The 15,967-nt window shown below is 35.5% G+C and overlaps 1 protein-coding gene across 1 annotated transcript; it reads left to right on the top strand.

Moving 5' to 3' along the window:
- Nucleotides 1-2,241: 2,241 nt before the first annotated feature.
- Nucleotides 2,242-15,445, top strand: Smp_147660 (hypothetical protein; the record flags this gene model as incomplete). Its single annotated transcript, XM_018795550.1, has 3 exons — nucleotides 2,242-2,307; nucleotides 13,554-13,907; nucleotides 15,347-15,445. 3 exons carry the CDS (start codon nucleotides 2,242-2,244, stop codon nucleotides 15,443-15,445), a joined length of 519 nt encoding a protein of 172 aa, XP_018649852.1.
- Between the last annotated feature and the right edge of the window lie 522 nt (nucleotides 15,446-15,967).

Genomic DNA, 15,967 nt, shown 5'->3' with positions numbered 1-15,967 from the left:
ACTGCGTTTCTTACCTCAACTAGGCTTGAATGGGACGATATCCCCATAGTCATACTGGTTCTGATCATATTATGCTTGATGATTTGTAGCGTCGCATAACTTGTGCCTATGTCTCTTTAAGTCGTTATGCGCATGTCGTCTTAAGAGTCGATTTACACCATAGCACGAAATGTCAGATACTCATGTTCTTGAAATCTGGAAATTACAAAAGCATCATCTTACTGTTATACGCGATTCACTCAAATTCCAAATTACCGAAAGTCACTCATTGGTAATCATACTGCATGATAACTTCTACTATGACTGTTACATGTGCGTTCAGCTGTATGCGTTCTGTAGGCTTAGACAAGTGAAATTATATATCATGGTTCTATGTTGGATGTTACGGAGTGTTCCGTCATCATGGCGGGTGCTTTAAGACGGAGTTGTGACTTATGGCGATTGATTACACTCACTGAACAATCTACAAAACCAACGCTTACTAATTACCACAGTTAGAATATAGGTGAATAAGTGGTGTTCATGTCTATGTGATATTCAATCTACTTTACTGCTGCTGAAGTGCATGTACTCTGACAATTGAGTAGGTTGGACGCGTTTGAATATTTATATCACTCAAGTAAAACAGACTTTAAAAATGGCATTGAATAGAGTTACATCTAATATTTAAGTGCATAGATAATTCAATCTCACTTTGATCTATGATGGGAATTCAATGGATCGTCAGTGTATGCTTGTGTGACAGAGGACATAATATCATGACGACCTGAACAAAAGGACCGTTGTCCCTGTCAAAACTGGAATACCAATTCATCTTTTTTGAATAGATCAAGATGATCAACTCATAGAACTGCTATCAAACTAATGCGAATCAAGACTGCGACCGAACAAATCAAGGCGCAATAATAAAAAAATTATTCTATTCTGCAAAGCCACACAATTAGGTAAAACGTTAGAAGAACCAACATTCTGATCTAAGTAGCAAATGACAATTCTACTCAGAATAAAATGCTCTGAGGAATGTAAAAGTGAGAGAGTCGAAATAATAACTTCACTTTTAATGGTAAGACAAAGTGTTATTTTCGCAATCAATCGAACACATGTAGACATTTTTACAGATAAGCATTCACATACATACAACGAACACACCAAACAATTCACAAAGGGCCATTGTTAAAACCTCCACCCATCATTTTATTTTTTGTCACTGGACGAAAGAACTCAACATTTGTTTGAAACATTTACAACTCTATCTCAAGTAAACCATTTTCCCTTTTACTCGAATTTCCATATTCCTTAAAATGAATATTCTGATAACTGGTTATTCTTTGAAAATATGTTGAAGTGTCTTATATTGGTATAAAGCCTGTTTCCGAAATGACAGATTTTGATTCCATAGAAATTAATACCCAATTATCTGGCACAACAGATGTTCACATTTGACATATACTTATTACCAGGTGTGTTCGTCGTTTTATTAAATAACCCCGTAGTAAGTGTTAACTCATTGTTGAATAATCTTTGAAATAGGAAGTTGTAGATAATGCCACTGTCAACATTTTAAACATTCGTTTACCTTACTCATAGTGATACGATCTGCGATGTGTTTCTTAATGTATGAAAACATAAATTTAAACCATCAGAATAAGATCTGAATACGTATGTTAGACGTGTTTGCCGAAAATTTTACAGTCAATTTCTGATTTTCTTAAGAGTTCAAATGAATCCCACAGCTACATGAATTTTTGAGAATATATATCACACATATGTATATTGACACAATTGGTCGTTTATAATTCAACTCATCCAATACCTTTTACGTAGTCACTGGAAGCGTGTCAGTAGCACTGTTTCAGATGACTATATGTACGTCAACAAATCTGAGTTTTCGGAGTAAAAATGACAATGAAGTTTCAACTTTTCTGCACGTTAATTTTCTTGATCGCTCTGACTTCCATGCAAGGTAGATTTTGCATATTTGATGGAATTTTTAATTCTATCTTATTTTTTACTACCTTCGTAACTGTTCAATCATATGTTTTCATGGTAGAATGTTCGGCACATCCAAATTGAAATAGTCTGCATAAGTTCAATACAGTTGTAGCGTTTAGTGTCGATTTTCATTTACCAGCTGTTAGACCGTTTGAACCTGGCATATTTTCACCTTTTATTAATGTTTTCAATTATTTTGCCCGTATATTGAAAAAATTGAACTTTGTTTCAGCTATTGTTGTGACGAGAATGGGATTTAATTTGGTAAGCACATCTTCTATCCACGTTGTCTGTGTAATACGTCTTTACGCAACTGTTGCACGAACAAACTTTCTAAACATCGACCATCGAAGTCAAAGGTTTCGAAAAACAGGTCGAGTCAGACTTTGAACAATTTTCAGTCAACTGTAATAAAGTATCACAGCATCAACGAACGCCTTCTATCGCTCAGTTTTAACATGAGCATACACATAAATCTTGCAACGCGTTGACAATAATCTCTCTGAGAATGAAATGAATATAATTTAGTACTATATTATTTTATGCATTAAGAGTTAAAATCACATAAATTTATATTATTTTCACTCAGGTAAATGATTTTGTAACATTTGAATGGTAACTGTTTATGTTATTTCTTAATGATAGGAAAACAACAGAAGAGTGGTACTTGTGTTGAAAAACGGCACCTGCAACATGTGTTTCTGTGTATGTTGTACATTCATAGAATTTTAGTCAAAATGTATTTCCTTGTTCTGTCCATGCACTCATGATAGGAATGACTTCGTTATCATTACAAAAACACAATTCATCAGCTTCACTGGAATGAATGTTTTATGGAGCGATTCATGTCACAGTTGTAACTAATTGCCTATTATTTTAACTGGCAAACCAATTGATTTCAGAAGGCTTTATAAGAGCAAAGCGCAAAGCACACACCTGAAATCAGCGACCGTTCAAAACTCGAGCACTTCGAATCGTCTTCATCCTTTGAAATGACGCCTTACGTTTATTGGACCATTAGTTTGCCTGAGAAAAGTACAAAACCATCCTCAACTTGCTGGTATTTTGATACATAGAGCTGATTCGTAAGTTCAGAACGCATAAATAAACTAGAAAGTCTAGTTATCTTTACCAAGTTGACTGAAAAGGAGACGTAAAATTACTGAAGGTACCAAATTAATGGAGTACTTGGTAAAGAATATTGAGGTGCCCAATTTTCTGAACTCTGATTTCAGTCATGAAAACCGTGTGCAGCGTTTTGCATAACACGTATGAGATAGTACGCAGAGATGATAATTGCAGTCCTAAACAACCGATATAAAAATGAATCATCGAAAAGATGGCTTCATGATATTTTCGAGGTTGGTTGATACTTGGAAAAAGGATATTTTCCACACGTTTTTCATCTAATTGAGGTTATTCCAGATAACAAAACAGTACATGGTCTACGTGGTTCAAAGATGTAGTTTTTCTGTCCACAATGGAAACAATGTTTTAATTACGAAAACAAGACTTCTCACCTGGTATCTATCAATACCGAGATACTTTGTGTCATTAAAAAGACTTATGTTGAAAACCGAAGTTTAACATGATAAACAGTGGTCTAGTCGTATGTGCTATAATTTTTAGTGCTCATTAGCGAACCGCATCAGCATCCAGTTTATCACATACTAACATTTTCTCATCGCTTTTTCAGTACGCGGATAGAGTGTCAGAGGTGAGATAACAAAGCTTAAAATTTATATAAAAGTTTGTCGTCGTTCTTGTTACCTTCGAAACTGAAGTTTGCACTTGAATTTTGAATATAAAACCAAAATACGTTTCATGTGAGATTATGTGAATAAACAAATAGCTGTATATGGAGTTGCAGACTTGAACAGTTGATTTCACCGTCATATTACGGAAAAAATGTTTGTGAAACAGGACTATGAAAATTACTGATGGATGATGTTGTAATAGTTTACAGTCGCTATCACTCTGTCATATTTCCAGGAGCCTATTATTACAGTTGCATTACGATTCATGACTTGCAGACGCCTCCATGATTTCGTACGGTTTTGCCGAAACTGTGAACATCAGTTTACAAATTATTAGTCCTTTTCTCGAGCAGAATTGTGAGTTTCGAATGACGGATTCAGTAAACAGATCCACCTAACGTTTCGCAACCTTCAATGGCCAAGGCTCGTCAGTCTTTAGTGTCACACTGTGAACTATGGAGCGCTCTGTAACTTGTAGCTATAATTCTTTTAAAAACTTGGGTGGTACGTTTATATTTAGTTGAGAACTATTGTGAAAAGTGAAAACTATCCGATGATCATTTGCTTGCAAGCAGCTTTAAAGCTACGACACTTAAGAGGGTCTCATAATAACGTGACAATATATTCGAAGTTATGCTTTTTAGATCTCCAAAGTCGGTGACCGTTTGTTCCATATGCGACTAGTTTTTTCTACATTAAATAAGTATATGAGTGTCCAATTTCAATTAACCAACAGATTTATGTCTTAATTGTTTGATAGTTAAACGACGACTACGTTGGAGCACAAGGTGGTGATGATCTTTGTCGTAGTTGCATATGCGTAAGTAACCAGTTTCATTTACTCTACAGTTTTAAATCAAGGGACAAAAGCGCTCTCATAGTTGCGTGGACGTAATTATTGAGCGTGACTTATCAAATCATAGGTCAAGAGGACAGACTTTTTGTTAATCGTAAAGGAGTTTTAGTAACTCACTCCGTGTTGGAGCGCGAGCCAACGATGATGCCGGAAGAGGCAATAAAGGTCTCAGAAGTAAACCAGCAGCCCATGGGAACAAAACATCCTCAAAATATCATTCTGATCTGGAAATAGCATTCAACACTTCACAAGTGTACTCGGAAACATTGAGTTCGTCATTAGTAATATAGGAAAACCAACGAAATATTGCATTCGAATGATCAGAACACATTATATCGATTCTGCTGCTTAATACAACTGATTTAATTTAGAAAATCATCTCGTTCTGTGCGTTATCTCTAACTTGAACAGGGCATAACCACTTGGGAGATGACCGTTTTAGACTTATTGTTTTAACCGATGATGATTGAACACTTTGTTTTATATGGCGCCTCATGTGAAAAGATAATCATTATATAACTCTGACATTAGTTTAACTTACATGATAAAATATTGCTGAAATAAAAGTGTTGACATGTCACCATAACTTTCAACACTTCATCAGGTGAGTGAAGATGGACGAACTTTCCACGGTATTGTTAATTAACTTCTTAAATACTGAACATATACTTTAGTGTTTCACGAGCGTTACAGTGTGCACAATGGTTGATCTTCTTGATCATCAGGGACTGAATGCTCTCAACACATGTGTTAGCTTTCGTTTCTACGAATTGCGAAAAAGGATTGTAGTTGGCTAACCACAATGCTTTTCAATTCGCCCTTCCCTTCTTATTGTCGAACTTATTTAACACAATTTTGTCTTGTTGTTTCAGAGTTGATCCCAATGAAATGAACGGAAGAGACATTTAGATCAGCGAGTGTCGAGTTTTCGAAACAACTTTTCATTTGCTTTAAAATTAAATATGAATTTAGCTTAGCAATGGTTTTGTTCTTATTGCTCTACTTGGAATGGAGTTTTATTCTAGTGAAAGAAATTTTGGTTGCCGTACATTTTTAGGGTAAACCAATCGGCATACGGAAGTGGATGTCAAGTTGCTGTTTGAAATCCAAAATTAATTAAGTTGATCTCATATCCCATATAATGACTGCGAGAAATCTTTCTGGATGATGTTATGAACGATTAATATAATATATAACACCCCCTGCAACCATGAGTTGAATATAACAACAGAATTGATCGTGTTGACTGTACATAAGATCATAAGCTAAACCATCGCTCCAGTTCTTGAGCTTGAACATGAGCACACAAGTAACTTAAGCTTTCTTTTTCAAACACATTCTGTAGTTTTCCGCTTATTAGGCTTTAGCATTGACTGCTTTTTGAGCGCATGTGTGCGTAGCTCACCATAATCATCACTTGATTTTAACCTAGTTTTGTTGGCTAAAAACAGTGTGTCACGCTTGATCAAAAAGAATTGACACTTAGCTTCTCTATACCGCTTTCAATTTCAGTGTCCGTTTAAGTAAACGATCTTTACGTAAACATTAATCCCACTCAGGCCGCGATTCGCTCCTTCCTAAGGCCGATGGTCAAACAGCGTCTGTCTGTAGTATAGGAGAATAAATAAAAGATTCGGATTCATCGCTCGTTCGTTTAATCGTGCGGATTGAAGTAAGATCAGTGGACCACAAAATGGTGAGACTGACGTGATACTCACACAACGTTGGTAAAGTTAACAATTGTACGAGTTTGCAACCGTCGAGAGAGTAGAAATGAATTGAGGTGGAAACATACGTCTATCCAAATCGCAGTCAGATATAGGGCAATCAAAACTTTTGTATTATAGTATGAATGACTTGTAAATTTGAGCAGTATGTTCGCGGTTACTTTCCAGCCGTTATTTGATGGAGATCAGAAAGTACATTCAGAGCTCATAGTCATTTGGTGTTATTCTTGACTGCTCTCTCGCTGACATAGTAGCACTCGTTACCTGAGGGGCGTTGATGACTGACAGATAGACTCGGAAGTCAAATTAATACTCATATTAGATCACCAAGACTGCTCTCCTGTTCTCTGGTGCTATCACAAAGAGCAAAATACATAATGACCAAGAAATCGGTGCACACTCACACTCACATCGAAATTCTAACCCCAGACCACAAACTCTTACATTGCATACTGACCGTTAACTTTCAAGTATCAAACTGTAATATTATGAGTAAATAAATGAACTTGAGATGTTGAGACGACTAGCACAAACGCTTTAATTGTTTCACCTATGCAACATCAGATCCGTGCTTTTATGTTTTCATGCTAATAACACTAGTTCTTGTAATGACGGAAATCATAGTATTTGGTCTAAACGCAGAGCTAACAACCCATAAGTACAGCGTTAACAACGTATTTTAATTCATGTATACAGTATAAAATATGAATATGAATGGCAAAAATACTCTATCAATAGACAAAATATCTCTGTTCACTAACATCTCACTGACAGAAACCGCCCGCAACATATGTAAACAACTGCTGGAAAAGATAACAGAGATATTGATATCGACAGGAAATATAGCGGAGCCTCTGATGGAATGCAATATGAAAGCGTACTTTATGTTCAACAACGAACATTATAGATAAGTAAATGAAGCGGTAATGGAACCACCCCTAAGACCGATACTCACGAATATTCTTCTGGCAAAACTGGAAGGTAGATCGTTGGGAGGCAACCCAAATAAGCTACATAGTTACCGTAAATACATTGTTGACACACCAATCATGTGTGATAGAAGTTTCGAAAAACCGTTGTTCGATAAAGATATTCGCACCCTTGTCCGTAAGAGAAAAAGAATATGGGAGAGTTTTAAGTTGTTGTATACTGATGAGACAAAACTTCGATTTCGGAAAGCCTGAAATATTTGTTCCTCGACCCTCTGCAAGTGTTACAGGTTGTACCTAAAATTTTTTTAAGGAGCTCATAGAATATCCCGAACTCTGATACTGGAACATGAATCAAAAGAGGAGAAAACTTTCGAGCATTGTGAGGAAACATAGCACTACATTTTCGGTGGAGGACGACCGCAGTACATCTCAGATATTCTCGAACTGCTTTAGTAGTGTATACAAAGTAGAGATGTTACCCTATTTAGTTGATACAAACCGTAGCATACGCGTTATGGACACTGTGACCATCAAAGAACCCGATGATTCCGGCCGGCTAAACGAGCTTGATGTTGGCTAACCCATGAGACAAAATGACATTCATCATAGGTTATTAAAGAAATTAGCAAATTTTGTTGTGAATCCCTTAGAATAGGTTTTAATCTATCCCTAAATCAGGGTAGAACATCAAAAACTGGAAGAATGCTACAGTTAATCCCATCTTCATAAAAGGCACAGGACATATACTCGACAGCCTACACAGAGTGGTCGTTAAAATTTTGGAAAAGATTAGTTGGAAGGAGTTGTTTCAGTATCTCGACGAAAATCGGATTCTTTCTGAAAAGCAGCATGGTTTAAGAACTGGTATTCACGTCTCACTAACTTATTAGTAACCTGTGAAAGTTGGTGCGCTTTCTAAGGTCGGAAGTTACCCATAGATGAAGCCTACATTGACTTTTGATGAAGTTCGTCCCAACCGGCTGTTGTCTAAGTTAAGCTTTCTCGATATTGGAGAAAATTTATTGACGAAAGCAATGGACGTCCTAGTTGAGCGTCAGTAAGGAGTAAGTCTGGCTGGAAAACTGTGCTTAGTGGAATGCCACATGATACAGCTCTGGGGCCAGTGTTTCTCGGCCTGCAGGTAAATCATTTGTCTAGTCTCATCAGTTTTGCTATTCACTGACGATGTCAATATGTAGTAAGCAATAGTAAGTAAGGATGACAGTTAAGGGCTTACAGTTGACCTGAGGAAATTGTCTGAATGTTCTAGAACTTGGTGGTTGTCGAAAAATGCTTCCAAGTGCATTATGGTGCATATTGGTCACCAAGGTACAGATACATTAATGATGAACGACAGTGAGTCTCCCGTTGTCCAGTCATACATTGACTCAGGAGTCATCGTGAGTCAAGACTTGGAAACTACTGCTCACTGCCGTGCGTGTTAAGTGAGAGATAATTAAGAGATAACTATTGAAAGAACTAGTACAGTCCAGTTAGTTTCCTCTTCTTTCAAAACTGATCAGAATTGGTACGGTCAAGTGGCTGGACTACCACCAATTAAACGCCTCCAAATCATTTATATCGTACCTAGACAACAAAAAGTGAGCTCAAAGAAATTATGCAGTTTATATAAGCTCGTTTCAAGGATTTCGGATATATTGGATATCGGATGACGCTGAAGGTGTTGTGCCTTTTCAAATGTCCAGCGTCCACAGTAACAGGATGACAACGTCATGGGTTCCTTTCCACTTACCGAACTTGACGAATAAGTGTGAACAAAATTGCGGCGAAAATCTACGACTAGAAATTAAGCACCTTGAATGTTATTTCACAGAGAATGTTTGCTAACTTTAAAATAGACAAATCTCGAATAACTGTTTTCAGGATACGTGTGATATAGAATACAATTTGTTTGTTTTCGCCTTCGACAACTCCAGCAAAACGGTGTTAAGTAACATATGGGACTTTGGAAAGCTGGAGAAAGAAGACAAGAAGAATGGATGTGTGAGATTTCTCTTGAGACAGGTAGACAGTTTGCCTCAAGTTGAATTTTATTTCGAGACGCTTTATTTTCGCTCATCGGGGGTACTAAAGTCAACATTGTTCGTGTTTGTGCTAACAAAATGCAACTCTTCGAAGTCAACTGATAAGTCGGAAATCGGATGGTGTTCAGTCAAAATTAATGAAGTTATACGTAGCCCATCCAAATCATCTTCGTGTAGTTCGCCTTTCTTAAAAGGATCATGTCGTTTATTGTGCCTTCCCTCCGAAGGTAGCTTAAGTTTTCCTAATCATATATAGCGCTTTTACAGCTTACAATACATTTCTGGCGACTAACGAGAATCACTGTATTTATTATTCATTGGATTTACTCAAAGAACTAGAGAACTATTCATACTTGATCCCGGTAAACAGATTTGTTTCCACGCTGAGTTGCATCCCTGGACTAAATACAAATAAAGATTTGGATACCTTGGATGTTGGGAGTTTTGTAAAAATTTTCGTCAAAGATATATCAATTACTAGTAATTCTTCCCAGATAGCAGATTTTGAAAGTTATTTGTGCTCGACTGTTTCAGATGACTTAGCTGTTACTTCTAATCAACATGGAATATCTTCACCAGTCAGACTGCAGGTTTACGAGAGAAGAGTAAAGGTTGTTATCATTGTTGCTATTATTTTGACCGTTAAATCTTTCTCATTATCTGTAAGAAACAAACACACTAGAAATTCAACTGTGACATAAATTGCTTTTCTCAAATTTGGAGTTCAGTTCATTTATGCCATTTTTAAGTAACATTTCAATTGTATCAGGTTTATTAGTAAAATATATTTAGGTTGGAAGTTGACCAATTATACGTTTATGAACATTCAGCACTGTGTTCATTCCATTGTGAGATAATTAGTCAATGAAACAAATAAACATAACGGTAAAGACGTTTTTGCAATGGCTAACTACAGACAAAGTTTGTGACATGGCTCCGAATTCATCTATCTAGAAATATAAACCGGATATCTCTGAAACACAAAAGATGAATTGGGAAAACTAATTCAAACGTCCGTGCACGATATCAGGGTCCGCCTTGCTTTTAGACAGTTTAGATTTGCTGCTGAAATGAATCAGTATTGGGTTTTTATTTTACTAATAACAAAAAGCCAAGATGATGCTGGTATTTACCAATAAACATCAGGATTCTTAACAGTATTTATCGTTGTCGTTTTAAACTTTCCAGACTTTCTTACACAACCGTTTTACTGTGGTTCAACCTGAGCCAGTGATTTACTTGGACAAAGTCATTGAGTCGGAGAGGGAATCGTCTTCAGGGAGAAAATCATCAGCAACTTTGGTCGGTAAAACAGTAAGGATCTCGTCTTCCAATGTTAGTTCTGAGTCATCGTCGAAAGAATACCTCATAGCACGCAATGATGCAGAGTTGCTTGTACCGCAGAACCCTGGATGCGCAGTTGTGTTTGTCCTGGAATATATTTTATCCGAGGTAAACTATTTTAGTTGTGTTCTTGGTAAATAACATAACATACATATTTCATAGTCATATTAGACAGTACGAACACTCAGAATGATATCATCACGAAAATATGCGCCATCGGTCAAACGTAATGCCCTCAGTAGCGTCGTAAAACACATGTCAGTGAGATAATTGATTTCATTACTTTAATATGGCAACGTTATGTTGTGTGAAATGCAGTTGAAGCTCAGTAGCTCGAAAACTAGCGAGAATATTACTGCAGCAGTGATTACTTGCTTATTTCATTAAGGTGATTATGGTTTATACATAGGTTTATGTAGGTATTCAACTTTTTTACTATCTGTTCTCCAATTCTATGAACTAATAATGTATAAAAACCTACCAGTATATTTCATTTGAATGCACGTGTTGTGATAACAAATTGTTAACAAACCTATTGCTTTTAAACAACACTGATGCAAATTCAGTGAAAAACTGAGAGTAGTTTGGTGATCACAGTGACAAACTTCAATACAAAGTATACAGCTCTTGGAACGATAGTCTGATATTTATGGCTATCATGAAGAAATTTAAAATGTACAAATCGTATAAAGTACTTATCATCCTATGAAAACCATCTGTTGAATAACGCGGCGTTATCAAAATACATGGTATTATTTCGCAAAAATACAAACGGGATAATTTTCTTGAAATAGAGCTAAGAAAAGTTGTACTGGATCTATTTTAGTAAACTGCTCAGTACATTACTGCCTAAAATGAATTGTAGTTGATTCATCAACAGATACTGAATTTGATTTAAAACTGCGTAGTTTACAATTGTGTTCTTTTGTATTCTCAACTTCCTACTGTGACGAAACCACTTAAAGTGTTTAATTTTACATCTTATCTAATTTTACATAACTTTATTGTAAAATACTACCGTAAAAGGGGTATCTGATCCATTATTAAATTAAGTTTGCATTGTTTGGTTCTATATTTGACTTATAGTTGTCCAAGTAGTTGAAGGCTAATGTAAAATCGGAACCGTCGACGATATAATTTGTCAAAGTTAGGCAACTACTGTTCATGTTTCAAAAGAAATCTTCATAGGGCGTTGAAGTAAATTATTGAGCATTATAGAAAGCGATAAATACTTCGTCAAGGTCATCCATTGCTTTATTCTGTTCACAATTAACATGACAATAACTTTTGATTTATAGCAACAGTTTAAAAAATATTTCACACCAAAACTATGTACTAAATTAATATATATATATATATATATAGTGTGATACAGTATTCTTGAAATGAAAGTATCAGTAATTGTGCGAAAGATTACCCTAGCTTTCTGTGGTAAATATTGAAGAATTTATCTGCCTATTGCTCTTTTTAATTAATTAAATAGAGAAATAAATCCTCCGTTTGTTGAAGATTTTGTAGGGTTTCAAATCAACAGTGTAAAATCAACTTCTATCCTTTTACCATATTGTCAAGTTAAAAGAAGCTGACATTCATCAATCATCGCTGCTTGCTGTTCTCTACAAAAACAGGAACCATAACATCAAAGTGAATTGACAGAAGAGTAAAATAATCTCGGCTTGATCAAAAACTCAAGACGGTGAATTCTGTGGATTTTGCCTGAGACATACTATTGCCTTCTTTTACTCTAATGCTCTACTAATCATAGCTACTGAAGGAGTGTTTTCACAGCATTTTCATAACTGAAGATACCACACGGATGCTTGCATCTGTGTTGGTGAATTGTACTTGAAACTACAACTAACATTCTAGAAGCTGGTTTATTTATTCACAAAAGGATTGCTACGCGAAAAATACCACCAGTTTTGTTGATCCAAAAATCAACTTATGAGCCTTGCAATTATCCAAATTACTTAGATAAGTAATCTTTTTTCCAAATAAACATGAGATCCGAAATGTATGTATTTTCAGCTCTACCACATGAGAATCGTGTCAAAAGAGGAAGTAATTTTAATAGAACCACACAAATATACTATTTGAGTTCAAGTATTCAGCTGAAAAATGTTTATCAAAGGTTATAAAAGATTGTTTACAACTTAAGATACATTACTCTGTTATGTTGAATGAAGCTAAAGAGGGTCAGCATTTGAAAACGGAATTCCCTAGGATTTTGTTCCTGATTGACAGTTGTATTTTTTCCATTGTACCAAATAGTCTGAACTTCAAGGTATATTCCTACTTATTCATGATATTTTAACTTCTGGTTGGGAAAGCCATTGATTATTTCCAGTAAATGATGTGTTACTAATTGGCTTGTTTAGTTGCAACTTAATTGCTAGTAGATCATCTTGAATATGTTCTTATTGACTAGTTTCATGTGCTGACTAGACTGTTCATAATTGTTTCAGATTAACTGACTGAATTGTGTTGTTCAAATTGGAAGTACTTGGAAATCTGTCAGGCTTTCAGTTATATTTACCTATGAATACTAATAACTTTATGAATAAAGTTTTGTTTACACATTTGTATAAGGATATTGTCTACCTTAGTTTGAGTGTTTTATAAGTTGCTGTGATTTGTGAAAAATGTCTAGTGTTCATATGTTGTGTGTAGTAGGACGGTCTTGGTTAATGATAAATGTTTATGTCGTAAATTCGTGGTGTATTTCAAGCTCTATAAATAAATAAAACAAATGAAATTATGCAATCTCAAAAATTTTAGTAAATCTGCGTGGCAGAAATTCAAATGACGTTTTCAGAAACTTTGTGTTGATTGTCGAACTACTGACTAGTATTTTGAATGAACTTGAAACATGATTTCCCTTCTTTTTGCTTTACATTTAGATAAATTCACCGACACCAAAAACATTTCATTGTACAGTAAGATGGGCGATATATCCACTTCAAGATAACATAGGAATATTGAATAATGCCGGGAATAACTCAGTAAATTTAAATTTACCACTTCAAGGTAGTGTACGACCAAGTATAGCAAATGATTCAAATATTGGCCTTTCATCGTCACCATCATTATCTATCAATACAAATAAGATACAGATTTCAGATGCTGATGATTATGAGAAATACCTACTGAGAACAGTATGTCCAGATGGAGGTTTGTGTTTCACGAATAATGTTCGTTCAACAATGGAATTAACTTTGAATTGCACAATATCTGCTGGAATACCAAAAGCGATGGTAAAAGTGCTGTGTTGAAAGTATTTTAACAACTTAAGTTTATTTTCTAGGTATTCGTGGTTGTTCATCTTGAGTTTACATTAAAGTGTTACCCTTATCATAAAAATGCTGTCGTTGATTTTAAAGTGCCTGGTTGTCACTGGTATACTTTCATCTAGTTTGTATTTTTCAACAAACTGAGTGGTTTTCAGATTAAATAATGATGAATAAAACCTGCTGAAAGACCTCATGACATTTTCTGAAAGTGTGTAAAAGTAGTTAGTCTGCTTTGTACTTACATTATACTTTAAAAAACTGCGAATTGTTATTATGGTTCCTTGGAGATGGCTATTTCCCAAGTTAAATGAATTCACAGACCGACTGTTTAGTATCAAGGGTGTGAGTGGGGAAGATATGTTAACTCAAAGCCTCTTCATTGTAACATAGATCTATACTGCTATCACTATAACCTCAGCTTTGTCATTTTTCGGAAGTTGTGTTGGAATTAAAATCAGAATCTTATCCGAGTTGAGTCAATGAGATTATTGAAGGTTGATATCAGTTGTTCTGTGACAATTATTTCCTGAGATTAGAACTCTGACACCAGTTCACATTTTGCAGAAAATATATTCTAAACTAACATGTGTCTATACATGTTCACGAGACGTATTTCTCCTAATAAGTTATTTGCAAGATCGACGTCATGAAAACTAACAATGGCCTTTCAAGAAACAGTCCCATTTACTGCCAAACGACCCCTCCTTCCTATCAATCTGGGATTGAAAAACACGTAATTTAGTCCTAAACTATCACAGGTACCAACAACCAATGTATGTAGGGACTTTGTCAGTGATTAAAAGTATTGAATAAGAATATCTAAAGCGTAAAATGCAAGGTATATTGCGAAGGGAAATTGTATATTCCATATCTTTAAGCCTACATTACTGATTTCCAATTTGAAAGTTAGATTTTCTATTAGCTATTACGGGGAATGAAATTTTATAGTTGAATTCATGAGTCGATTGAAGCAAGACCGCCATGGAAAACCTGGAAGTACTGGACAGCCGTTTAGTCCTAGCGGGAGACTTCTCAGCAGTGCGCACCCACGACCCCACCCCGCGAGATTCTAATCCAGGACCTAGCGGTCTTGTGGGAGAACGCTTAACCTCTAGACCACTGAGCCGGCATCCAATGGTGTTAATATTTTAATCCAACCAATCCACGAAATTGGGCAACTGTCTCAAGAATTAAACTACATAATTACTAAAATCTCCACTAAACCTCTTCTGATAGGAATGAAACTATTTTGCATTCAATATGTAGCGTTTTACATAGATCAGGAAGAAGCGGTTTATCATTATTTAAAAGTGTATTATGATGTGCTTTGTTTTAGTTTATCAAACAATACTTAATGAAATCGATGGGGCTAGTTATGACATTTATCTTTTTGGTTTTTTAAGAGTGAAAACGCTGTTGTTGAAGATCCTGCCCTTGTAGCAAGGATGCCCGTACCAGATTATTTCATTCCCGAAACGGGACATCAGTTTTCAGGAAGGTAAGAACATTTTAATTTGAACAAGCTAGATAAATATATGTTGTGTAGGATATTTTTCACTTTGGTTTATTGCTTGTTATTATGATTTGCAATTCATGATGTATTGAGAAAATTAATTGCTTCCATATGTTCGCAACCTACGTGACGGACATTATTCATCATTTTGTAGTAGAACGTGATGTTAGACGTTATCTATTACCTGAAGTCTTTTTAAGACCTAAATCATTCGCCAGTGGTATAGTTTTTCAATTCAGAAGTATTTGGTGGTAAACTTTTTCCTGGATGTTGGCTAGAGAATTTGAAATCAAGGACAAAAAAGACTTACAACACAGTTGAAGCTTTTATGTCCGCATGACCACTGTAGTGGGATTCATAAGAGTCTACTTTTGGACTATTGCGTTTTGTGGACAAATGATCCTGATAAGACGAAACCATTGTTTGGTTATCCTTAGTTTTCAACGGTTCTTGATATGATGTCTGTTCAGTGAAGAGGAATAACTTTGAATTGAGGATCCATAGAAAACAT

This window comes from Schistosoma mansoni, chromosome 2 (assembly GCF_000237925.1).
Source record: "Schistosoma mansoni strain Puerto Rico chromosome 2, complete genome".
Lineage (NCBI taxonomy): Eukaryota > Metazoa > Platyhelminthes > Trematoda > Strigeidida > Schistosomatidae > Schistosoma > Schistosoma mansoni.
Note: the sequence above shows the minus strand (reverse complement) of the source record. Positions and strands in the feature narration are given on the sequence as shown.